The following is a 25,938-nucleotide window of genomic DNA, read 5'->3' as shown; positions in this document are numbered from 1 at the left end:
AGTTTATCATGCAATATTATCTTCCAGGAAATAAATCTCTACTGTGAGTATTTTATAATGGAAATGTCAGTATACTAGAAGGGAAGAATTTGAAATGGACTTTCATCATCCGATTGTGTGAGCGCATATCTATAACCAAAGCCCTCCTCCCCCACAGATCTCACACCCACACCCCCTTTTGCACATCATCATCTTGTGGCTGCACCACCAGCAGTCATGTCCTCTGCGCTCACAGGCACCCTGGCTTACATCTCATTGCATCCTGACTAAGCCGCCCCCTTCCCCCCAGTCTCTCAGCCCTTAATCCTTCCCACGTCAACAAAAACAACCGCTGCCACGGCCAGCTACACCGGACCTCAAAGCTAGACCGTCGTCCTCTTCTTTAAAGCTTCATGTTCTGTTAAGGCAGTGGGTGTTTTCCAGTGTGAGAGTGTAGCTTCAATCCCAACACTAAACATAACCCTGACATCAACCCGTACCTTAACCCTAACCCCTTTTTCCCCAACATGCCAATTAGCCAATTGGCAATATGTGACAGAGTATTAACAGGCAGTCAAATAGATATTAAGATCTGATTAACTGTGGTTTCACGCACTTCTGAGTATCATCTTAGTGACACCTTTGTTTATCACTCTTCCCCAAAGCCTGACTGGACAACGTCACTGGCATTGTGGAGGCTACTGGCTGGGGATGGAGAGTCAGTATTAGGGGCACACTTGGGTTATTTGGTTGTTTTGTTTACTGATGAACTGGGGGGAAATGGAGGATGCGGAAAAAGACCTCCAGGCTTTTCTCTTAAATGTGGGGCCGCTGACCCCTGACTGAACCAAAGGCATATGAGTCATGCTTTGGCACAATTTGGTCAATTTGTGTCACTCTCACCAGAGCAGAGCAGCGGCTTGGTCTGTCTGTTTGTGTTCATGTCTGCCGTGTGTCTTCTCCACGGGAGCCAGGGAACTGGGGCCCAGTAATGAAGAACATACAGGAACAAATGATCACCATAGAAAAAAAAATGTGTTTTAAATAAGAAGGTTTAGTTGTCTAGCAGTAAATAACACTAGAGAGAATGTGCTTTTTTTAAATTAGGATTACTACAGAGCTTCACTGAGGATAACTAAGTAAAAGCATCTTTGCACTGCCATCATCATCATCACTGCAATCACCATGACAGGGGGCCTCGGGGAAGGTTAAATCACGAAAGTGCTGACTGATTTGAGGGCACTCATATTGATGTCAGTGATGCACAATCTAATGACTACCTAATGACCTCACGGAATTTTATATTTAGATGTGAAATCTAGTCTGTGTAATTTTTCAATAATTTGAAGTATTACAGCCTTTTATTTAAAAAAAAGCATTCCAAGAAGAGCCTTATCCATCACTTCAGTTCAGGTCACGAAGAAAATACACGCGTTTTCGTCCTAATTGGTGACATCACGGTGACAGCCCAGCCGGCGCAATAGATGGAGCAGTCGAGCCCTATATATAGGAATACCCCTTCAGTCATTCAACGTGGAGCACAGAGTGCGCTTCGTAGGCTGTCGTACGAATGTCAGTGGGAAGACAATGCTCGAGCTCTGCGATCCGTAGAACAGGACGTTTCCCACACAGCGCAATGAACGAGCGCCGCGCCTAAGTCACATTATAAAACTGTTCATCAGAAGCGCAGTGCAGGAGACAAGCAAGTCACAACAAAAGGACACCACACACACAAATATAATACGTTCTGTAGTTATAATTTGATACAGCTTTGGAGAAAACAGGAAAGCAAAGAAATTCATTGGACTACAAGTGTGGAGACAAGGCTACATTATTCATCATGAAGAAAAGCAATGGGACGAAAAGGGTAAGCTATCTCACTAAAGCATTACATCGGTGTGTTACATAAATGTGTGAATGCCTCTTTCAGCATCCTGAAGGCACAGCTACAGATGCTGATAATCTTAGCACGTTGACAGCTGCCTTTAAACAGACAATCTTTCAGATGTCTGCATCCGTTTTGCGTGTTTGGATTGCTAACCATGCCGGGTTGTTTAATATAATGGGTAGCCTATAGACAACCAATAGACCGCAGCCTTCAAAAGACAACGTATAAAATACATCTATGCACGCGATTATATTCATTTTTTTAAGTTAATAATATTATGATATTCGTTGTAGGCCTACTTGTGTACATTCTCGGAAATGTTTAATTAGCCACACCCTGAACGACACCTCCAATTAAATGTATAGCCTCCTCTTAACAGCACAATCTAAATTCTCAGTAACGGATTATGTAACCAATTTAATGGCAGCAATGGAAATTAGTGATGTATAAATCCGTATTTGTGGACGGCGCCCTAACACTTCACGCACATATTATGTAAGCTTCGCGGCGCACTGACAAGCTTTTTTTTTCTCTCTGAACAGGGTCTCCAAGATGCCAACCAGCTGTCGTCGCAACCGGATAAAGTAGGCTGGATTCGCAAGTTCTGTGGCAGAGGGATTTTCAGAGAATTATGGAAAAACCGCTTTGTGATGCTAAAAGGAGACCATTTGTATATATTTGAAAAGGAGGTAAGTTGTCTGAAAGAGCATGGCAGACCTCTGCCAACTTCTTGCGTGTGGTACTTTCACTAAGGATGCATTAACTGAGCTAACTCGGGCTTCTTCTAGAGCGAAGATAATTTTGCGTGTGTGCCTGCAGAAGCCGTCATTTGGGCGTGTGATTCACTGAACCGCAAAAGCCTTTTGTGGTGACAGCTTCAAAACACAGGCGCTGGCCTTATGCGCTCACTGATTCGGCATGTACTCAGCGTTGTTGATATTCGTCCCTGTCCTATTGGTAGCTGAACGCATATCCAGTTGCTTCAGAATTTCAAACACAACTTATTTTACCTCTCATCTCTCCCACGCCATGACAGTGCCATCAGTTCAAAGCCTGACCTAGTAATGACAAGCATATGGAAATCAGTTTTTGCCCCACCCCCAAGCTGTAACCATAGAGACTGATTTGACAGCTGAAATTACTTTCAGTTTAAATAGCAGACAAAACATTTCAGCAGCATCCTATAGAGCAGTAGTATTTTGTTATTTGTAAATGTTTTTGTTTTCAAACGTTATGTAGGCATTTCATTTGTAGTAGAATGAAACAGTCTGAAATAGTATAGTAATATAATAATATAGCCTCGTAATTGCTGTCATGTAACAATCTGTGCTTTGCTACCTTTTGAGCTGTGTCAGGAATGGTACCATTTAATGTAGTTCTTTTCATGACGAATCTTTGATCTCTTCTGAGCACAAGTTGCAGTGATAACCTCAAAGGGAGTGTGCACTTCAGAGGAAACATGCTCTTGGCCTGCTCAGGTGTGGCATTTTACCACAGTGAAACAGTTCAACTGTAAAATGAACACAATTATACAAACATCACGTGTCAGATTTCATAATCTATCTGGACAAACACACATGAATAAAATCCGAGCTGGGTTCACTTTAAGGGCGGCAAAATGTTTTTTTCCCACCGCCTTAACATAATCCATTTTGAGGTCCATTTGAAGCTGTGTGCATTAGTATAATTAAATCCATGGTCCACTTGGCAAAATATATTTTAAAGTGCACAAACAAAAACACAAATTAGATGCAAATTAAAAGAAAAAAGGCCAGTCATGTATAGTTCACATGAGGACATCCAAACTTGCAGCCCCTCGTCTGCCTTATCAAAAACAGCCCTTGGGGTCTTTTGGAGCAGAGATTTTAAGGTGATATCACAGCTCATCCTGTGAAGGACCTCAGCACTTCAATGGGAAACCCTGCAGCCAAGCCAAAAGCGGTATTAGTTTCACTCTTCCCATTTTTTTTGTCTTTTCTATTTTGTGCTTAAACATTAAATGTGCTTTTAAAAGGAGTTTATCGCAGTGGCCTGGTTTTCACGTGCTCTCCCGCCGTGAGCTGCCTGAGTAGAAGCTGCAGTGTTTTGAGACTGAGTTAAAAGAGAGATGAAAGAGGGGAGGATTGCACAGCTGTGCCGAGCTCCCGCGCTGGAGGGTCCCCAAGGCTTCTGTTCTGCTAAGCCTGCTCGCGCTCGCGCTCTGTGCACACCTAAACATTCACACAAACACCCTGTACACACATACATACATAAGCGCAAACACACACACTAACACTCACACTCACACACTCACACTCACACTCACACTCACACTCACACTCACACTCACACTCACACTCACACTCACACTCACACTCACAATCACACTCACACTCACACTCACACTCACACTCACACTCACACTCACACTCGCACATAAACCCACACACTCACACAGGCAAAGCTATTCCCAGTCCCAAATTCTCTCTCTTTCTTTCTCTCGGCTATCATAACACAATACGTGCCTGCACTTCCTTTCATCTAAGGCTTAGAGCTGAGAGCTGAGAGCATCATGAAGATCACAGACCATCTCTTTTAACCTTCTCTCATTGTTTAGCCGAACAACAGAGATCCATGTCATGTAAACTCAATTACATACCTCACACACAGGCTGTCATTGGCAGCAGCTGTTCAGATGACATGTAATACCCATATGTAGGGGTGACCCATGACATAAGCACCCAAGGCGGTTGCCTAGGGTGCAAAATGCCAGAGGGGCTCCACAGAAGACTTAAAAAAAAATGTTTTTGCAGGTGCGGCCTCTCATGATGACTATAGACTAATGTCTCCCTTCTACTCGGCTGCTGAGTTTTTGCTCATTGCCCTTCTGAAGAGATTCTGAAGGGTTTGCTAGTATTTAGTCTAGCAAGTGACAGGATGTCTAACCAATCAAATCTAGGATTAGCTGAGTGGGGGTTGGTCTGGAGGGTGTGCGTCATGGTTTACACTCTCAAAAACCAGTTGTGTGACCAGAAACTCCTAACACAGACCAGATAACTAGATACCTCTATGTGGTCAGCGAGTTTCCACAGAACTCTCCAAAGTACAACCTCCCCTTGGACTCCGACACAAGTCCAATTTCAATATAAAAATTACTTTTTCTACATTATTCTTTTTAATGGTCTTAAATATTAAAATGGTCTTAAAATCCAACTCTACAGACATGCACTAATATTCATAGATACACTCTATTTGAAGAGCTGTTTGGATGACTAGCTAAATGTTCCTTGGACCGGGAGTTCTTCACACCCTAGACAGTGATGTACCTGCCATCCAAAAAACCTTCTATAAACAAATCACTGTCTTTTTTATCTGTTTTAAGTGCATTTTTATGGATATATCTGGAGCCATTACAGTTTTTTCCTATCGTTTTCGGTCATGTACCCATACCATGGTCACTTTTCCCTATCACTTAACACAGTGGGCTTTAGAGACACACACCTCTGCATATCTGTTAACCTTTGGTGCAAAATGCATTACAACAACCACACCACAACCAGGACTGGGGAGAAAAAGTGGCCCGGGAGTTACTGTCAGACCGGCCCACTCAATACACGGCGCGCGGCCCACTAAGTACACGGCGTGCTGCCTACTCAGTACACGCTGCATTGCCCACTCAATGGATCGCACGTATCGACCAGTCAGTGGCCTACTGGGAAAAATACCCAAACACTTAACATTATTTTGGATGATTACAAAGAAATTACATCATATATGCTTGTTTTTTAATAACATTTGGATCCACCAATTTGCCTGGATGGACACATGGAATAAAATGATAGCCTACTGGCTATTGTAACACTCCAAGGTAGGTATAGTTTGCTAGATGAATAGTACATACGTATAACTACAAAGCCTATTGGTTTGTACACTCAAAGCGTATTAGATAGAAATTAGTGCTGTCAAACAATTAAAATATTTAAACACAATTAATCGCAATTTTTTGTCTATTATAAATGTCCCTTCATGAATTTTTTTATCCATTTATCCATTTTTTATTCCAGCAGCAGAATCATCAATCTAGATAACATATTAACATTGTTTATAATGTAAGTGTTGTGAAACACAAGCTATACTTGGCCAAGTCAACACCTCTAGATCAGGGGTCTTCAACAGGGGGTCCGCGACCCCCAGGGGGTCCGAGGAGGTACTGCAGGGGGGTCGCGAAATCTTTGGTTGATAAGACAATTTTGTTTTATATTTCAAAAAAAAAAAATAATAATTCAACCAATTTTTTTTTTCACAAATTAAATGTCTTCCGAATCAGAATTGTATTTACTCCCTTTAAATTTTAATTAACATAAATCCAACATATTGTAGCGAACGTATAAATTGATTGAGAAGACGTTATCTTTCAGTCCAATCGATACATTCAGCTACACACAGGAGCCTTCTCAAGCTGGGCACCGGTTCACTCACAACACCTTTCATGCAAATACGACAGCACAGGCACTAGCCAATCAGATCGCGTTTCTGCTCAAGTCTAAAGAGCGCGAAGATCAAAAATAAAAGCGGACCAAACTCCATAGCTGGTCTTGTTTGTACCTATAAATTGTTAGTTTGACAATTTTTTGCTTAGATTTAAAAAAAATAATAAAGAGAAAAAGACACTGTACAAGGTCAAAAAACGTTTATTGTAACTGAAAAATAAGTCTGAGAGGATTTGCGAGGTGTATGAGCCCCCTAGCTAATGCTAGCATGCTACTACCTATAATCTTAACAACTTGCTAGCGGTGTGATTGGTTTGTTGACCTGTCAATCTCACTATAACATCTATGTCGTCAACACAACTCCATGCACCAGACTCCTCCTCCGTCATCAGTTGGATCGTGTCAGTCAGGAGTTATTGAAAAGAAGATACATCTCACTAATGTGGGAGGATGTGCACCATCCACAGATGCTTGAGGATTCACTGTCCCTTTTTTATGTATGATGAAAAAAAAAACATACATATCTGTGAATTATTTTAATAAGTTGTTATTAATTGTTAGCTCAGAGTTGTTTGCAAGATGTATGTTTATAAATGGCAGTGGCACGGCCACCCTGTACCTTTCATGTTTTTTAATGTTAAATTAAATTCAATGTTAAAAAATGTTAAGTTAAATTCGTTGTTCAAAAATATTAGGTTAAATTCAATGTTAAAAAATAAAAATGTTAATGAATATATTAACCTTTGTATTATTTGAATAGCTTAGTATTGAATACACAATAACAGGGTAGCTATGTTAATTTGGCACTAGGCCCAGTATATTATAAACAAAATGTTATGCAATTTATATAGTAGGGGGTCCCTGCTCATCTCGCCATCAGTTTGGGGGTCCCTGGCCTGAAAAACGTTGAAGACCCCTGCTCTAGATAATATATCAATAATCTAGATAACATAATAACATTGTTTATAATGTAAGTGTTGTGTGTAACACAGTGATTTTAGCATAACAAACTAGCTGGTTCACTTATTTGACACAAGTTAATAGAAATGATAAGATTGCCCTCTTTACAACTACCACCATGGATAGCTTGCTCATCGATTGTAAGCAAGTGACTACGGCTAACATGTTAAAATAGATAATCTCGATGTTGACAACAGCACCAGCTTGCTTATTTTACCAGATCATAACGGTCTCAATTTAAGACATACCATTAGCTAGGCTAGCTGTAGGGAACGTTACCTCATCTGTGAATAGCAAGCTTACATTTGGCAAGGTCAACGCCACATCTTACCTTATCACTGTCAACAGTCGGTGGTTTTCCAAATACAATGTAGGCTAGAGTGATTGACATTTAATAACACCTAAAACAAAATTAGACTGACGAAAGAGCTTGACAGAGGCAGCGATGAGCTGTGCCTCATCCGTGTTAGAACTAGGGCTAGGGCTGACTGCACACGTCAAGGTTGCGTGCCCTGGCTGGGCGTGTTGCGTGTATGTATGCAAATCCAAATGTAAGAACCCTCTACCTCAATCGGCACAGCTGAGAACACTTCGGCTGTGTAAGAACCAATTTTCAGGTGTTCATTAATAACGTGGAGATATTTTCTTACGTTGAACTTCCGAAGTCCGTAAAACACATTTAAGAAGTAACTTTAAAAAAAAAAAAAAATCGAAAAATAGTCACCATGAGTGTGCAGACAGATCGCGAGTAGGAGTATAAAATTCAGTCAGTGCTTCAGTAGGTAGAAAGGTAGATTAGTGTTGTCTTCAAAAGTTACATTCAATTGAACTGGTGCTCCTGATAGCGGTGGGCTTGTTGATGTTTGTAGTGGGCCGGTGTTTTGGGCCATCGGCCCACCGGGGATATCCCCGGTATTCCCGATGGCCAGTCCGCCCCTGACCACAACCAATGCTGCCATAACTTAACACATGTTTCCTCTTAGAAAACAATGACCTAAAAAACACTAACATCTTGAAGCATTGCCAATTGCATATAAAATGTTGCTGTGTCCTCCAGTTTAGCATAGATTTCCTGTAGTGTTGCATTGAAAAAAGAGAAAAAACACAGACAAACACTTCTTTGGACTACAGTAATACAATTTGTAATATGACAGTAAACAAATAATTCTAAAATGCTGAAATATGTCAATCCAAGCCAAGAATCTGCTGACAGTGTTCATATGTCTGTTTCCCTCTCACAATAGATGTCACAATTGACAAGTGCTGTAAATGTACTTTACTGTAATTGCAATTCTAAACCTGATTGTTCAAATCCTTGATTGTGATTGGCTAAAAGCCGTTGTAAAATCCAGCATTACCTTACAATTTGACCTGATTACATTCCATATTACTGCGCAGCGTAATGGCAAGGCATTATAGCGCATTTCATACCCAGTGTTCCATCTGGCTGTTGCGTTGTTTCAAGGGTTGCGTGGCAACGATTTATTTAGGAACTATAATTTTTAGTGGCGGAAGAATGACGGTTTATCATTAAACTATTGTTTCTCCGCTTCGCGTCGTGCCTAACAACTCCCTTACCTGTTCTAAAATCAGCGCAAAGCACGGCCTCTTGGGGCTTATTGATTAATTCTAAACCTGATTGTTCAAATCCTTGATTGTGATTGGCTAAAAGCCGTTGTAAAATCCAGCATTACCTTACAATTTTACCTGATTACATTCCATATTACTGCGCAGCGAATGGCAAGGCATTTCATACCCAGTGTTCCATCTGGCTGTTGCGTTGCTTCAAGGGTTGCGTATTTAGGAACTATAATTTTTAGTGGCGGAAGAATGACTATTGTTTCTTAAATTGAATTGTCTTTATTTATGAAACCATATCAAATATGTGTAGCAACAGGTTTAGAAAAGCAATAAGCCCCGCGAGTCCGTGCTTTGCGCTGATTTTTGAACAGGTAAGGGCGGGAGTTGTTAGGCACGACGCGTGGTCTAAAATCAGCGGAAAGCACGGCCTCTTGGGGCTTATTGCTTAAATAGGCCTACAGTAAATGACTGTTTTATCAGAAACCTAAAATAAGATTTTTTTTGGGGGGGAAATTACGTAATATTTGATCAAGAAACAAATCACAAACACAACAGATTTTCGTCAACATCGTAACATATATATACCATATGGTTTCTCTTGCCATTCATCATGGATAAAATCTTTGTGCATGCCTTATCCAGGCCTGGATGCTTCGGGGGCTATGTCCATACACCCAGCAGCAATTGCCTCTAAAAGTGACATCTGGTCCTGTGGGCCTTGGTCATATACCTTCCATCTCCATGCGAGAAAAAATCTCAATGGGGCTGAGGAAAGGAGAGTACGGCGGCAGGAATAGGGACACCATCCTAGGATGCGCTGCAAACCACCCTGTGACTTGGCGGGAGTTGTGAAAGGCCACAATATCCCATACAATCACTAAAGTTGCTACTGTAAATTCTGCCTGTCTAGCTGTATTTCAAAAAAGGAATTCCATGCCAATTCACCAAGAACTATGGTGTACAGGAAAACAAAAATAATTATAATTAAAATAAAATAAATAAACTATCTGCTAAAATAAGAATATTTTTTCTTATTCAAACATATAACTTCATTTGTCAGTCCAAATGCAGCATCTTTTCACCTACAGTGATCTTAATTACTGATAAGTTAGGTTTTCAACTGAAAGTTAACTGTTTTGAACAGAGTATCTAAACATTGGTAAAATATGCTGTAGTTGCACAGCGTTTTGCCGGGAGTGAACATTGACTGGGACAGATATCCATGAATTTTGGAAGAAGGTGTCATTGCCAGCATTTGAATCTAAGCATAGGGGCAAGTATCCACAGTTTGGTTCACATGGTCTACTGGTATGCTCAATGTGTTAAGTGTTTTGGGAATGTGAACATGGTTTAGGTAAATTGACTAAAACGATAGGAAAAAACTGTAATGGTTCCAGATTGCACCCTTTATAACAGTACACATAAATCAAACGCTTACAATAACAGTCCCTCACCCAGACACTGGCACAGTTAATGCCCCTCTCTAAGTTGTTTTGGGTGAAGCAGCATCACTGTCTCTCCCTCACTGTGATCCCATATAAATTCGATTTACAGGCATGCTGTGTCAGCACAGAGGTCTAAAGAGGTTACCGAAAGCCCCTACTTCCAGGCTGGGCTGTCTTACATTCCTCAGCTCTCATTTACTGTAAGCCCTCAGACGAGCTCCCTGCACACACTCATCCCCCCCTTTAGTGCAGACAAAGGCCTTTTTGTGGCTAAATGATTCTCTATATATCCCATTATTGCAATGGTCTATGAATGAGCTGATCTCAGTCTTTGTTTCTTGATGTGTGATGTAGTCCAGTTATGAGTGGAGTGAAATACTTTACAGTTTTGGTCGGCAAGGGGTCAGTGGATGTGGTGCCAGTCAAAGAGCTGTTTCACTATTGCCCAGTGGTAACTCTCAGAGGCAATTAGGGCTCTGCGTGACTGTGTGACTGTGCTAAATGTAACTAAGGTCATAATGTAACTAAGGTCATCAAGTCATAATGACGGGTAATGATGCAACTTTAGAGCTGTGTTCTACCGTTCAGTAGAGCAGGCTTTATTAGCGGAATTATTAGATAATGTTTCATTGCATTTGATGAATGGCGCTGCATTATTTAAAGTTGAACTTTGCACAAATAGAGTTCCCGTGAGCCCTGAAGATGAACGAGGAGCATTTGCCTCTCGCTAAGAGGCACCATGCAGGCTAACCACTTACAGTGCGCTCTCTTACCCTCTCTTACCCTCTCTGCATACGGCACTGCTACAGGCCTTATCACAGTTTTATGGTTGGTGTCTCTTGAGTGTTGTTATGCCGCCTTCTGCCGACTAGGATTCTCTGTTCGTCACCTTAAGTATGCCTCCGTTGGTACATGCTGATTCATGTGTGCGCTTGCTAGTGTAGGATGAGCTTTTCTTCTGTGTGCACAAACACTTGTCTGACTCAGGAGATTACCTGCCTCTCAGAGGGAAGATAGCGTTCTCCATGACATCACCTGATTATCAGTGATATCTCAGTCAACATCGACAGGGTAACTGACAGGAACGGATTTAGTCAGAGCTGACAGTGGAGACATGATACACTGGACTTTAGTGTGATGTCTGTGGCTAATAATGTTGTTGGAAAATTGGCAAACCGAATTGTAGGCTTATCACTGCTTGTAGTACTTGATACAGTAGCCAGTCATCTTGTTTTTTTGTCCTCTGCCCTGATGTCTAAGTGTTCAATTATGAAAGGAAAATGTTGAGAAGTAAGCAACCATGCTTATGCACAAGCCAATAAAAATCACAGAGGACTGGTGAATAAGCATTTAAAAAATGAATATCAAAAGAGACCAGCTTTAAATGAAATTGATTATAATGACAAGATTCATGATTTGTCTCTCTTGTATATATATTTCCAAATATTTCTGTAGTCATTTACATGTTTCCTGATCATTGCTCTTTCTGTCAGGCTGTGTTGTGGCTTTTCTCTGGATGTCAGCCGTTGTGTACAACTGTTTATCCCCCCACTCGGGGGAGTTCCTCCTGAATTTCGGCTGCGCCCCCAAAGCCACTTAGCTTCTCATGTTCCCTTCATGTCGATGTCTGTAAGACATTTTGATTGGAGTCCCTGCTGAGCCTCTTCTGTTGTGAAGTTGTGCTGTGTGACTGTTGTGTCTCACAGTAGGCTCTCTATATTCTCAATAACTGGGTCTTGATCCTGGATGTCTCAAATACCTCACATAATGAAATGAGTATTATTCAAGTGGTCCCTATTTAACCGTTCTCATTTGCCAAACACTAAATGATACACCCAATCATTTGTTGATGCAATTTCACCCGGCAGGTCATATAAGAACTAGGTTGGAAATGTTTCATTGGCTGGTGGTTAAAGCCTGTTCACCATTCAACTATGGAACTAAGGATTTGACTCATTAGCCTGTGACAGTTCCTGCTGTAGCGAGTCATTGCCAGTCTAAACTGAGACTCCTCACACCAAAGCATCTAAATGCATACACATTATTTATGTTTGCATAAGTGTCTGGACATGTGTCCTTCTGTAGACCTAGTTTGTGTGTCAAACGCTTGTACTTGAGTGTTTTTTCTGTGTCAGTGCATTTTTGTTTGTTTGTGTGTGTGTGTGTGTGTGTGTGTGTGTGTGTGTGTGTGTGTTTGTGTTTGTGTGTGTGTTTGTGTGTGTGTGTGTGTGTGTGTGTGTGTGTGTGTGTGTGTGTGTGTGTGTGTGTGTGTGTGTGAGTAAGTGAGTATGTGAATGATCAGAGAGGAATGTCTGTGTGTGTGCATGTGTGTGTATATGTGTGAACATATGCATGTGTGACTGTGTGTGTGTATGTGTAAATGAGCTTAATTAAGCATGTTTGTACTTGTGACTGCTCTCCAGGACCTCCACCCTGGGTGAGGTCACCTCCCGGTACATATTGGTGACGTGATCTCTCTCTCTCTCTTAGTACCCCATGCAGTTTTAATAGGGGAACTGCGTGTTCTCCAGCCCTGGTGCTCCTGCTGCTGAAGCTCCTGGAAGCTTCCGGCTCATCCAGGATGCTAGCAGCATGTGGAGGGACAGTGGAACATTCTAAAGACTGTTCTAAGAGCTTTCACACGGCCACTCTGTTTCTCTGCGGTGTGAATTATTGATTGCAGTGGTGCTTATAGATGGGTGGAAATGGCTGAGGTTTTCACATCATCGCATGGGCCAGTGCATTCTGTGCATTGTGTATATAGGACAGTCCTCAGTGGAGTTGGGGTGAAGCATTGAACTATTCCCCCCCAGCATGTAAATTCATTCATGAGTTCACGGTATGTGTTGTAGAGGAACGGATGGAGGAAAGAAATATGCCAACACTGTACTATGTTTTAGATGTTTACTCACGTAGGTAAGACGAATGATTGTAGAGGCAAGAAAAAACATGCATGTGTATATCTCCAAGACTTGTTTTTTTAAGTGACTGCATTGATAATGGCTTTATTTTTTTATTAATAATTATCAGTGCTGTGGTGTCTGGTCACTGTGGATGTAATTAAACAGTCAGAGCTCTCAAACAGCCTTTTAACATGAATAGGTTGCATGCTGCTGAAACACAGCATGAAACTGGGAAAAGGGACTTTATTTGTCTCAATGCCTGAAAGGTTTGTCATTTGGTCAGGTGGCAGCACCTCAATGCTCAATACATCATATTTTCTGAGCCATCCTTTGCCTAACTGGATTATATGGTGGGAGGTTTGTTTACTGGCGGAGATGAACCAGGGCACCAGAGGATTAAACCAGCACTGTTATACGATGACACTGCACCAATTGATCTTGTTATTTATCAATTTATGTCTGAGCCGAACACATTTATCTTGGTCTCATCTGACCAAAGATTGTGTTCCCAGTCTTCTTTTTTATGTTCTTTAGCAAAGTTTAATCTTACAGTTTTGTGGTGAAGAGCTGTTCGGCTAAGATGGGGTCCAGCATGTTTGGCATAAACCTGGCCAGGACTACCACAGTGAGTGCATAGTCCGCCAGTGAAGCCCGGCAGTGGCAGTGTGGTGGTATTGGGCTGCATGAGTGCAAAAGGTGTCCATTTAGAGATGGCACCATGAATGCCTGTGGAGATACCAAAAAACTGGCAGACAAGATGACGCCCAAGATGAAGAATGTCAGAATATTGCTCCATAAATGTGTGCAGCTCTGGTAACTGATGAGTCTATCATCAAGTATTGAACAAAAAAGGTGTACAGACTTTTGTTGCATTGAATTCCCTCTGTGGAGCCTGTAGTTTTTATTATAGTACATCTAAACGGTATCTTTTTTATTTTGCATAGAGTAAGAGCAAATACCCTTCTATTGAACTTAGAAGTAATGCAATTACTGTAAGGCAATACAATTTTGAATAATTTGACATTTATGTAATACTGCACAGGAATGTGCTCACTTCAGTTGAACACATATGCATGAAGTGTACTAATTCCTCATGCTGTAACCTTATTGACTGAAACAGATGGTGTAGTTTATGTAATAGCTTTGGTATTGAAAACCAAGGTAAGTGGTTTGAGCCATTGACTCCTATAATAACCCCCGCCAGACCAATCAAACCTTGCACGCAGAAAAAGTCTGCTTATGACAACGATGATCTCAACGGCGATGCCGTTATTTTGAGAGTCTCCTCGGTTGATCTGAATGTAAGTCAGTCCCCCAGCTTTAGACAGAGTGCCAGCTCAACCCTCCTGCCGTGCTTCCCGAGTGCGCCGCTAATCCATTTTCTCCCTTTAATGCCCAGTCGGTTTATGTAAAAATAAAACCTCTGGCGGCTTTGATTACAGGGTATTAACTTCACAGCAGCCTGATTCGCAGCCGTAACCGCTGTGATACAGCACTGCCTCGCCGAGACCTCCAAGGCTCCTCTCGCTGTCACACATGGATACACAGATTGTTCATCGTACCTGAAGCGCTGTCCTATATGTTCAAGTCTTTGGAGAAATGAATGTGTACAGTTGTGCAGCACATTTAGAAGCATAGTACAGTGTCAGTGTTGCTCATAAGTAATAAACACAATCTGCATACATCGAAACACAGTAATTGTAGCATGTGTCATATGACTGTGATGAGCATAGCAGTACATCTGATTGTGTGAGCAGTTCATACTGTATCACTACTGTAAACAGTATCTACTCTACCAAGGGGTCATATTTCCTCAAAGATTGTATTTCCTCAACAATGCAAATTATTTTTAATCCCGGTTACCCCATGCATGCTGTGCATGCTCTGCCTCTGTTTGTGTTTCCAGTTCCATGGCGGCAGTCTTGGGGGCTGCTGGGTTATTTTTGGAGCTGGTTAATCCACAGATCAAGATGGCCCCCTGCCTAAAAACTTGCTGTGCAACAGCAGGGGACTGAAATATTGATGCACTGCATGCTCAGCGCCAAGCGCCCGTCCTCCAGGGGGTCTTTTGCCCCATATTAGCGTTTGGAGGGGCTTTCTCGCACTTGACTCGTCTCTGCTTTCTCAGATTTGTGACCCTGTGAGGATGGTTAACCATGGGGAAGGTGCCACAGGCTGCGGGATTGGGACAGTGTGGTCTATATTTAACCCGGGCTAGTCTACTCCACAAACCCACGATGCTCACATGATGGAAAATGTGGATCGTGATGTTGTGTCATGCACCAGAGACATTAATGGCACAGCTTCTCCTTTTCTCCGTTGCCTTTTGAAGGAATCATCAACTAAAGATGACGAAAACATAAACTTGCTTTACCATTTTATGACTTAAATGACCTCAGCCTACTTTGAGTTAGATGACAGCAGGTCTGTCCTCAAGACAGGGTAATGGATTCCTTTTGGTCCCTATTTTTAAATTTCACACTTAGCGTTTTGATCACAGCGACTAGACTGACAGCATGACTCACCTTGTACAGCGTCTTATCATTAGCCGCATCCCTTGTGTTGCCTTTGTTCCGTTGCCATGGTGAAAGCCTAGCAACCGGATAGAACTTTGATCTAATCCATCCACCCGTCAAAGCTCTTCCTCGGCAGATGTCAAGGACGTCCCCCGCTGACAGATTGTCTCTCTGGGTCCCCAGTGACTGGCCCCCTTCAGACAGACCCCTGAGCTGAAGGGCCCCAGTAGGGCCTGATGTCCCTCAGGCTGGATGAAGTGATGTATTTTCACCCCATAAGTCTGGTTAATGAGAATTGATTTGGGTCTAAATCAAGAGTTTTCACAGAAGGGCACGACGGGACAAAAGAGATGAAAGGCACTTTAAACCGGCCCAGGGGGTGTGGTTTTAGATGGCATAAAAGTTTGCTCATGGTATCTTATCTTTTATGTCCCTCCAAATACGAGAGCATTCAACAAACTGGATAATTTTCCTGCATGGTAGAAGAACTTATGAGCTACTCTGTAGAAACTCTTGCGCTCAAGCTAAATTTCTAAAAATACTTCACTGTTTGAACAGCTAGCAGAAGTGCCTTTGTATTGTGATGCAACTAAATGGCAACTGTGAATAATGAGCCTGTTCCCAGTGGAAAAGGCTAATACATTCTGTTGTGATCAGCAGCGGTCAGCCCCCTTGTGTGTGTGTGGTGTGTGTGTGTGTGTGTTTCTGTGTGTGTGTGTGTTTGTCTGTGTGTGTGTGTGTGTGTTTGTCTGTCTGTGCGTCTGTGTGTGTGTGTGTGTGTGTGTGTGTGTGTGTGTGTGTGTGTGTGTTTCTGTGTGTGTGTTTTTGTGTGTGTGACCTTCACCTAAAGGCCAGTTCCTTTGCTATGACATTGTCTGATACATTTTAAAACTGTTTTCCCCCCTGGTGTCCACAGATGAAGGATGACGGTAAAACTCATGAGGTGTTCGACCTGGCAGAGTACGAGCGATCAGAGGAGCTGAGAAAGGCCAAGAGCCGCAGCAAGAAGAACCACAGCAAGTTCACACTCCTACGGTGTCGGCAGCCTGGGAACCGGGTGAGTCCTGCGTCCCCACAAACAGGGAATTTAATCCAGAGTGTGGGTTACTGGTGTAAGGGATGCTACCGTCCTCAGTGTCACCCCGACAACTGCAGCCTCGGAGGACAGTGAGGTGGGCTGGGGACAAGAGCCAGTGTGCTCAGATTAGAGACAGGAGGTCAGCGGTTGGCCTGAGGACAGAGATTCATTGAGGACAGAGATGCTGGTTGGTTCTGTGTGGGTGGTCTCTCTCTCTCTCTCTCTCTCTCTATGTGAGCTAGACAGAGTGAGGTCTGACCTCATCAACCAAAGAATAAATCACATCCTGCTAATCGTATACCACTGACCCAGAAAAGAGGCAAAAGTGCTTCATTTTCTCAAAAAATAAAACCATTTTGTACCAAATACAGAAGATTAAACATGCACTCCTACTCTCTCTTAACCACAGGTGCACGCACACGCATACACTCAAACATACACACACATACACATACACATAAACTCAACCACACACACACACACTGGCTTCACGCATGCATGCACTCAAAAACACCAATCTTCTTGCTACAATATTCATGTTACATTGTGATGTATCTAATGCTTATTTAATTTGAATTTAAACGTGGATAAGAACCGCCCACACTTTAATTACAGTTGAATGATAATCATGCATGATCCTGTGCGTATTTTCAACCCTATATCTGCTGTTTTATGTAAACACAATTTCTGAGGCACACTCTTAGAAAGGTTAGCTCGCTTCATAAAAAGCAGTCATCCGAAAGCCACCAGGCATAATTTTTCAGTTATGCATTTTGCTCTGAAATAACAATATCTCTCATGCAAAATTGACCAGGGGCATTGGCTCTGGCAGGCTCTCACGCATGGATGTAGAACAAATGGGGCCATGTGGATCCCACAGGGTACTTTGAGGTAACCCATGATGTCCTTGAGAAAAATCAAAATAATTTCATTCACATGAAACTAAATTAACTTTTTTGTTGTCATGCAGCACATTACCTGCAATTCTTTGGTTGACACCCTGTGAATCTACGCTTCGGTTAAACAAGAAAACTTCGGTGTTGACAGTATATTTTCGTATGTCCCTTACCGTTACAATAGCCTTAAAGATACACTATGTAGTTTTATTGTCAAATTATTCTGCACAGAGACAAGGAAACAACATTTTCACAGATACTCTGCATATTTCTGATACTTCTGCATACTCTCTGCATCTTGATGGCTTGTTTCAGTTGTTTGTGATGCATTTACTAACATTTGTTGGGGTTGGAGAAATGTAAACAAAGTAAAGACAGCCTGAAACAGTTCAACATAAATACTGAGAAGATTGTATTTTTATGATGCCTTTTGAATATATGTATAATGTAATTCTAGAAGCTTTTTGACAAACTACATGTTGCATCTGAAATTGTTAAAAGACATACCCACTAAAAAGAGGTCAGCAGCAAATAGTTTGTAGCCCTAATGGAAGTTAGCTGAATAAACACATAATTAATTTCTGGTCTTAGTCATATTTCTCTAAAATAAATACAAGCTGTCTTAACACAATGTATTCCAAGCACAGTGAATTCATTATATGCATGCAACCCTGCATGAAATACAATTTTTAGTGGTTTGGATTCCATCCCAGAATCTGACTGTAAAGATATATCAAGATGTCATTTTTTATGTCATGATAGCACAAGACACAATGGGTTTAACGCAAACTTTTTTTTTTGGATTATCATTTGCGTCTAGTTAAGCTGCACTCTGTCGTGCAGCATGTGTATATGAATGTGTGCTGGAGTGCTGGTTCTTTAGAAGAATATGGGGCCATATAGCTGTGAGGGATTTGACATAAACAAACTTTGATTGGCAGGTCCCTGTTACATGAACCTCAACACCATGCAACCAGACAATCCCATTACCAGACATGGGGAATGTAAACTCCTCTATGATTGTCCATGTTGACATCAGACACTCTCTTTAACATGAGATTTGTGTCTATGGAGAACCTTTGGAGTCCTTGTGACACTAAGCACCTGCCTATCAGCCCATATGAAAGGGAGAGAGAGAGAGAGAGAGAGAGAGAGAGAGAGAGAGAGAGAGAGAGAGAGAGAGCGAGCGAACAAGACTGATAGAGTGAAATACAGAATTAGGGCTAGATGGTAGCCTGACGATGTCATACTCATAATTCTAGTCTGATACTGATCCATTTGAGCTGTGAGTATGGGGCGTGTTTCAACAAACCAGGAAAGAAAATGCCTCTTCGCTCAATTGGATACCTAGAACCAATCAGAGCAACGTAGTATGACCATCTTATACATTAAACTTTTACCGGATCCCGTAGGAAGGACGGCAAAAACAACAAAACAATCGCGTTTCTCTGTTCCTCTTTCAAAATGTATGCACTCGATATCTGTGAGATATGCATGCCTACATTATACTTAGTAGCAGCGAGGCTAGCTAGCTACTATGTGTTTCAATGGATGTTTGGTCTAAGCGTAAGCAATAACCTAACAATAATGGTCTAGAGCAGTGGTCCCCAACCACCGGGCCGTGAGGCATTTGTTACCGGGCCGCACAGAAAGAATAAATAATTTATATAGTTTCCGCTGCATTAATTATTAGCGTCTGAAAGGTGTTACATTTTGAAAAACTACCGGATTTTCCTGGACATAACATTCGCCTGTGCCTCTTGTCACGTCAAGACGCTTGTCTCGTTCACGTGATACGTCACTCCAAAAATAAGCCCGCAAACTAGCGAAAATGAGTAAAAAACAAACGTCTTTGGAGAGCTTCTTTGTAAATAGGAAAAGGCCAACTGAGGAGCCAGAACAGGAGCCTACGACCTCCAAGAAAGAACGCTTCTTTTAACAGACAATACCAGGAGTCATACTTAAATACAGGTTTATCGCAACAGGTGATTCTCAAGCACCAAGTCCGCTCTGTATATTATGTGGCGACAAGCTAGCAAACGCCGTTAAAACTGCTTCGGCACATGGAGACCAAGCACTGATTCATCGTTATGGTGAGTTGTGTTTTTCATGCACTTAACATTCGATTTCATGCAGGTGGTGTTATTTTATTTTTGCTCTATTTATCTGCCACACCTTGAAGCCGGTCCGTGAAAAATATTGCGTGCATTAAACCGGTCCGTGGTGCAAAAAAGGTTGGGGACCCCTGGTCTAGAGCATCAGTTAAGACCTACAACTCTTTGCAACATTCGTGTTGCACATACACAACTAACCGAGTCAATGAAGACATAAAAAAGTTGTGTAGATTAAGCTTTAGCTTAATTCACATAAAATATTTCCCACTGACAGGCTCCCGAGACGCCGCCATCTTGGTACTATTTCGAATCTACCGGTTATTCAACTCAAGCGTTGGTTGATCATCTGTCCATCATCGTATAAAGCCCAACCTGACAATTTCATTAGTGAGATCGTTTTGCTGAACTTAAACTCAGACATTTCCTCTAATTGACTACTGGAAAAAGATTACGCCACTCCTTTGTCCTAATTCCGTAACAATGGACTGAAAAGCACTTCGATCTGATTCACTTTTAGACTTAGCCTGGATTTGTGCTGCTCTGTGGATGTACAGTGAGAAACCCCCTTCTGATTGGTTGCCTTTTCCCCCAATTCCCTGCATGTCTCTCTGTCTGTTTCTCTCTCAGACTCCCAATCTGGTGTTTTTGGCTGTAAGTCCAGAGGAGAAAGAGTCCTGGATCAACGTTCTGAATGCAGCCATCGTCCGAGCCAAAAATCGTATCTTGGATGAGGTGGGTCTCTCTCTCTCTCTCTCTTTGTCTCTGTATGGGTCTCTCTCTCGCTTTCTCCCTCTCTCTCTCTCTCTCTGTATGGGTCTCTCTCTCTCTCTCTCTGGCTTTGCATTGGTCGCTCTCTCTCTCTCTCAATTCAAATTCAATTCAATTCAAAAGGTGCTTTATTGGCATGACAAGGTCACTTACATTGCCAAAGCAGTTGTATACAATATACAACCATACATAGACATACATAATATTACAGTAATTGGTTTAAAAAAATCAGAAAGTCAAATATTGTGTGTGTGTGTTCGTGTGTGTGTGTGTGTGTGTGTGTGTGTGTGTGTGTTTGTGTGCACGTGAGTTTGTACATGCGTACTTGCAAATGTGTCACTCACTGTCCCTCAGGTTGTGGCATTGAGAGTTGTCTCTCTCTCTCTCTCTCTCTCTCTCTGACTCTGCATGGGTCTCTCTCTCTCTCCCTCTGTATAGGTCTCTCTCTCTCTCTTTCTGTCTCTGTTGTCTCTTTTCCTCATTTTACTGGAAGTCCGCCCCAAATGCCTTTCTCCATATGTCTCCACCCTTTTATCAGTTCCTCATCTCTCTTCTGCTCTGTGTGTCTTTATCTTTGTCTTTCTCTGTCTGTCTCCCTCTCTCTTTCTCTCTCCCCCTCTCTCTCTCTCTCTCTTTCTCCTGTATTTCCTTTATCTCTGTCTCTCCATCTGTCTCCTCACTTCTTTATTGTGCCTTTTCCTGGCTGCTCTATTGGATTGTAGTTTCTTTTTTAGTAATCCCTTTAGTTCAAATCCACTGATGCTTGGAGAACTAATGCACTAGGGGCCAGTAGAATCACATCTGAATGAAGAATAGACATACTGTACTGTGTCATTTACAAAATATGTCTTTGCCCTAATTGCCATACTACATGTGTGTATGTTAACTGCCATACTACACGTGTGTATCTTATTTGCCATACTACATGTGTGTATGTTAACTGCCATACTACACGTGTGTATCTTATTTGCCATACTACATGTGTGTATCTTATTTGCCATACAACATGTGTGTATCCTCTTGAAACTTTGGGTTTCTGGTTCAGTTCCTGTTGCAATTCAAAGTCTGTGCAAACACACACACACACACACACACACACACACACACACACACACACACACACACACACACACACACACACACACACACACACACACACACACACACACACACACACAGACAGACACACACACACACAGCACATACACACACAAACACAAATATAGTGTGAAAATCCATATCACTCTGAGTGGGAAAGAGCACTGTGGCGGTTGTCTGTCCTCAGTGTGGTCCTCTGCCTGGGTATTGAACGTAAAGTTCCCCATTTGTGTCATAGAACAACCTCACTGCCATAGCTTAAATATACAACCACAAAGCACTGTTTACCTTGCCACCATTTCCTTAAAGATCATGTGATACATATTTATTTACCAGAGTGCTATATTTGGAAACATGGCACATCATCTGTGTTTGCATATACATCATAAACAAATCTGCCAAGTGAAAACTGGGTCAGTGACTACCCTTATTAACTAAGCACAACTCAGACTGTACTGTCTGGCTCCAGTGGGCCAGCTTTCTTGTTACAGTAATGTGTTTCCATCTCTTTCCATTTTGTTTTTATAATAAGAGGATGTCAATATTCAGAGATTCTACAGTGGAATTTTACTAAGACTGTAGGTCAGCACAATTAATGTGCCCCCCCTCCTCCTCCTCTCTTAGTTATAGCATCTCTCTTCTATGTCTGTAGGTCACTATTGAGGAGGAGAGCCTCCTGGCTCACCCGACACGTGACCGTGCCAAGATTCCTCCAGGACGCCGGCTGCCCACTCGCGGGCATCTCATGACTGTGGTGGGTGGCATCGCCCTGTTTGTACCAACTTGTGACCTTTCTGACAAAGTCAGAGCAACAATCTGACAGTATCTTACAACAAAACTAGAATGTGCCATGAGCTTTGTCGCAGGAGTCACATCACATCACGTCAGCTTTTATTTATGTGATGCAAGCATTGCCATTCAAAGTGGTTTGACAGTCTGACACAACCACACCCCTAGGAGGGTCATGGAGATTAGAGGAATAAAAGGTCATATAAACAAATGAAAAAGACAGAAAATGGAGGCATATACATGGAAATGTATAGCATTGACATACTATCACATGGTCTGTCTATTTATCATTCAATATTGATTATGAATGGCCATGAACAAATTATAAATCGCTCAACGAATTTAGCTACAATTATCATTTCAAAGTAACACTATGCAACAATTTGACACTTTTTGAGGTATGGTTTTATACGCAACTAGTTTTGGTACCATCCTCAAATTCCAAAAGACACCAGTTAGTGTGTTGGCAAGCTTCTATCAGTGTCAACTGAGCTGTTGGTGGTGTATGCAAGGTTTTTCCATGGCTTTTTGGTAGTTAGCTTGCTAGTTTTGGAACAGAACTCCTTATTGCTGCTTCAAGAGAAGATTTCTTTCCCTCTATTTCGCAACCCCTGTTAGCATAGTTTGAACCAGGCTAGTAGGTCATTGTTTCAGTTATGTAAAGAATGTAAGCATTGAATTGTCTGTTTTTCAGGCGTCCACTTCGTCTGATGGCATGCTGACCCTCGATCTGGTCGACGAGGAGGACGTTAGTTCTCCAGAGGACGAGGGAGCTGTCTGGGTCAAAGACTTCCGGGTCGACATGGACAAGCTGGCCCCGGGGCGCCCGCGGTCGGGCACGGACGTCTCCAAATTCCGCGCCACCCCTGCCGAGGGCCAGGTGAAAACAGGGAGCCTCCCGCGGGGGAGTGAGATGTCCTGGAGTCGCCCCCCGCACGTGGAGGGACAGCAGACCCAGACCCAGGTCCACACGCCGGCCCACGCCCGCACCCCCCAGCCAGGGAAGAGGGCCCTCTTCCAGGCCCGGAGTCGCTGCGCCTCCATGGATGACGCACTGTCTCGCGGGGACCGGAGGGGGAGCCGGAGGGACATAAGCAGCCGGGGGGCCGCCCTCGCCCACAGTCCCACGGGGCACCTGCAGGACCTCATCGCCCAGAGGCTGCAGCGCACCCAGGAGCTGCTCGCAGAAATCCAAGAGCAGGACCTGCCACACCGGTCCAGGGAGAACTCGACTCACATGAGGGGCATGGACTCACCACGCCTGAGGCGCCTGAGGGGAAACGACTCACCCCACTCAAAGGGGTCTGGGTCACCCCACAGCAAGAGCTCAGACTCCCCCTGCCTGAAGGCAAAGGATTCGCCCCGTTCGAAGGCAAAGGACTCGCCTCGGGTCAAAGGCTCAAAGGCGTCCCATTCCAAGAGTGGGAACTCGTCGCGGGGCAAGGTCACGGACTCGCCCGACTCAAGGGCCCCCAACTCACCGCATCTTAGGAACTTAGACTTCACTCACCTGAAGGAGTCGGACTCGCCCCTCTCCACCGGCTCGAACTCGCCCCACTCCAAGGGGGGTGGCTCACCCCATCTGAAGAGAGCAGAGATCCTGAGGGCGGCCAGCTCGCCACTCCTCCTCCGAGGGGTCAGGGACTCACCCCTGCGGGAGGGCGTTGTTGTGGGGGGGTCAGAATGGGAGGTGCGGCGGGCGGCAGCGGAGCGCCTCCTGCAGGAGGCCATCACCTCGTGGCGCGAGGCCAAGGAGGTGCTGCAGGAGGTGAAGCAGCTGCAGGAGCGACAGCGCAAGGCGGAGCCCGCCGCTGCGGCAACGGCAGCATCAGCATCAACAACGCCAAAAAAGCAGGCCACGCCTTCCCACGACAGCAAGCCCAAAGAGCCCTGACGTGCCCTCATCAGCACGAGAAATGCATGCTGGGACAGCTAGCCCTCCCACCACTTTCCCTCTAAGAATGCCAAACAAGTGGGAGGAAGAATTTCAAGCACACGTTGTTGATGATTGGTTCTTATCACATTTTATTCAGCACTCCTTTTTAATAATGTGGTGTTGCCACTACTTGCTATTCTGATGATACTATGGTTACTATGGGCTATCTTCCTGTGATTCTGCATCCCTGGATCTTTGCACTGAAGTTGCTGGAACGGTGCTGAGCAGATAGGAGAGATGGTTCTGGAACCTCTTCTTCTACAGCGCTGCATTGTGGGAGTGGATTCTTATACTGACAACATATTGAGTGCGAACTGTTCACTGTCCCACTTTCTGCTACAGGGCCTGCAGGAAAATCTGTTTCGGATGAGAGTGTGTGTGAATGTTGTTTCCCAGTGCCCTGCAGTCCCCTCCGTTTGGTGTGTGAGTGTTTGTGTATGTGTGTGTGTGTGTTTTTTAAGTTTGTGTGACTGTGGTAGTGTGTGTATGTGGAGAAGCAAATGAAGGAGCGTGTGTGTGCGTGTGCATGTGCGTGTGTATGTGTCTGTGTGTGTGTGTGAGAGAGAGACACTGTATGTGCGTATGTATGTGTCTTTCTGTGTGAGAGAGAGAGAGACTGTATGTGTATGTGTGTGTGTATGTGCTTGTGTGTGTGACTGTGAGGTAGAGAGACTGTATGTGTGTGTCTGTGGAATATGCAGCTCAGTGTGCTTGTCTCAGTTCTGGGTCATGGGCTGTAATGACTCAGGCGCGCTAACAGCCTGGTGAAACACTGACATGCTTTTTTTTCCTGGGCAACTCAGCCATACTGTGAATACATTGTCCTTAGAATTATTGGCACCTTTGCTAAAGATGATTGAAAAGGCTTATACAAATCACTTTAACAGTTATTAATGTTAATTTTATATTAAAGAATAGAAAGTCTGAGAATAAAGTAACCATTAGTGACAATCACAAATGTCACAATTATTGGCACCCCAAGAAATCTGAATTTGAATTTAAATTGAAGGAAATGTAAATGAAATATGATCCCACGCATATTTAACTATTATTAAGTTGGCCTCAGTGTTTAGGAAATAGCAGTCAATATTGATTTCCCGAAGAAGTGAAAGAATCTCCAAAGACCATAGTTTCAAAATGTAAGTAGCATTTTCTCCTCATTTTTCACCTCCGCCTCTTCCTTCCTTCGTCCACTACCATAAGACGAACGGCTGCCCAAGCCAATGCCATTTTTGAAACTGTCAGTGAGTGGTGAGCGAGAGTGGTGTGAAATGCAGCTGCAGAACACACATGCTAGTTGGCCATAGGCTGTAGTCTTTGCGGTGTGGTCAAGCGCAACTTTTTGACCCAGACACAGCCGGGGTGAGGTGAGGCCTTTGTCGCCGCTGGTTCTTTGATGACAGTGTGGTGTGTCTCTGGCTTAAGACATCACCTTCAGGCCAATCAAAATCTGGCTGCCTCTGCCAAGAAGCTAAAACTTGGTCAGGGTTGGATCATCCAGCAGGACAACGATTCAAA

The 25,938-nt window shown here is 43.2% G+C and overlaps 1 protein-coding gene across 1 annotated transcript; it reads left to right on the top strand.

The window, feature by feature from the left end:
* Positions 1–1,819: 1,819 nt before the first annotated feature.
* Positions 1,820–24,378, top strand: plekho1a (pleckstrin homology domain containing, family O member 1a; the record flags this gene model as incomplete). The annotated part of the gene is made up of 6 exons (XM_080858708.1): positions 1,820–1,846; positions 2,410–2,556; positions 16,658–16,798; positions 20,457–20,561; positions 22,348–22,449; positions 23,179–24,378. The coding sequence occupies 6 exons, from the start codon at positions 1,820–1,822 to the stop codon at positions 24,376–24,378; spliced, it is 1,722 nt and encodes a 573-aa protein (XP_080714834.1).
* Positions 24,379–25,938: the final 1,560 nt, after the last annotated feature.

This window comes from Sprattus sprattus, assembly GCF_963457725.1.
Source record: "Sprattus sprattus genome assembly, chromosome: 20".
NCBI lineage: Eukaryota > Metazoa > Chordata > Actinopteri > Clupeiformes > Clupeidae > Sprattus > Sprattus sprattus.
Note: the sequence above shows the minus strand (reverse complement) of the source record. Positions and strands in the feature narration are given on the sequence as shown.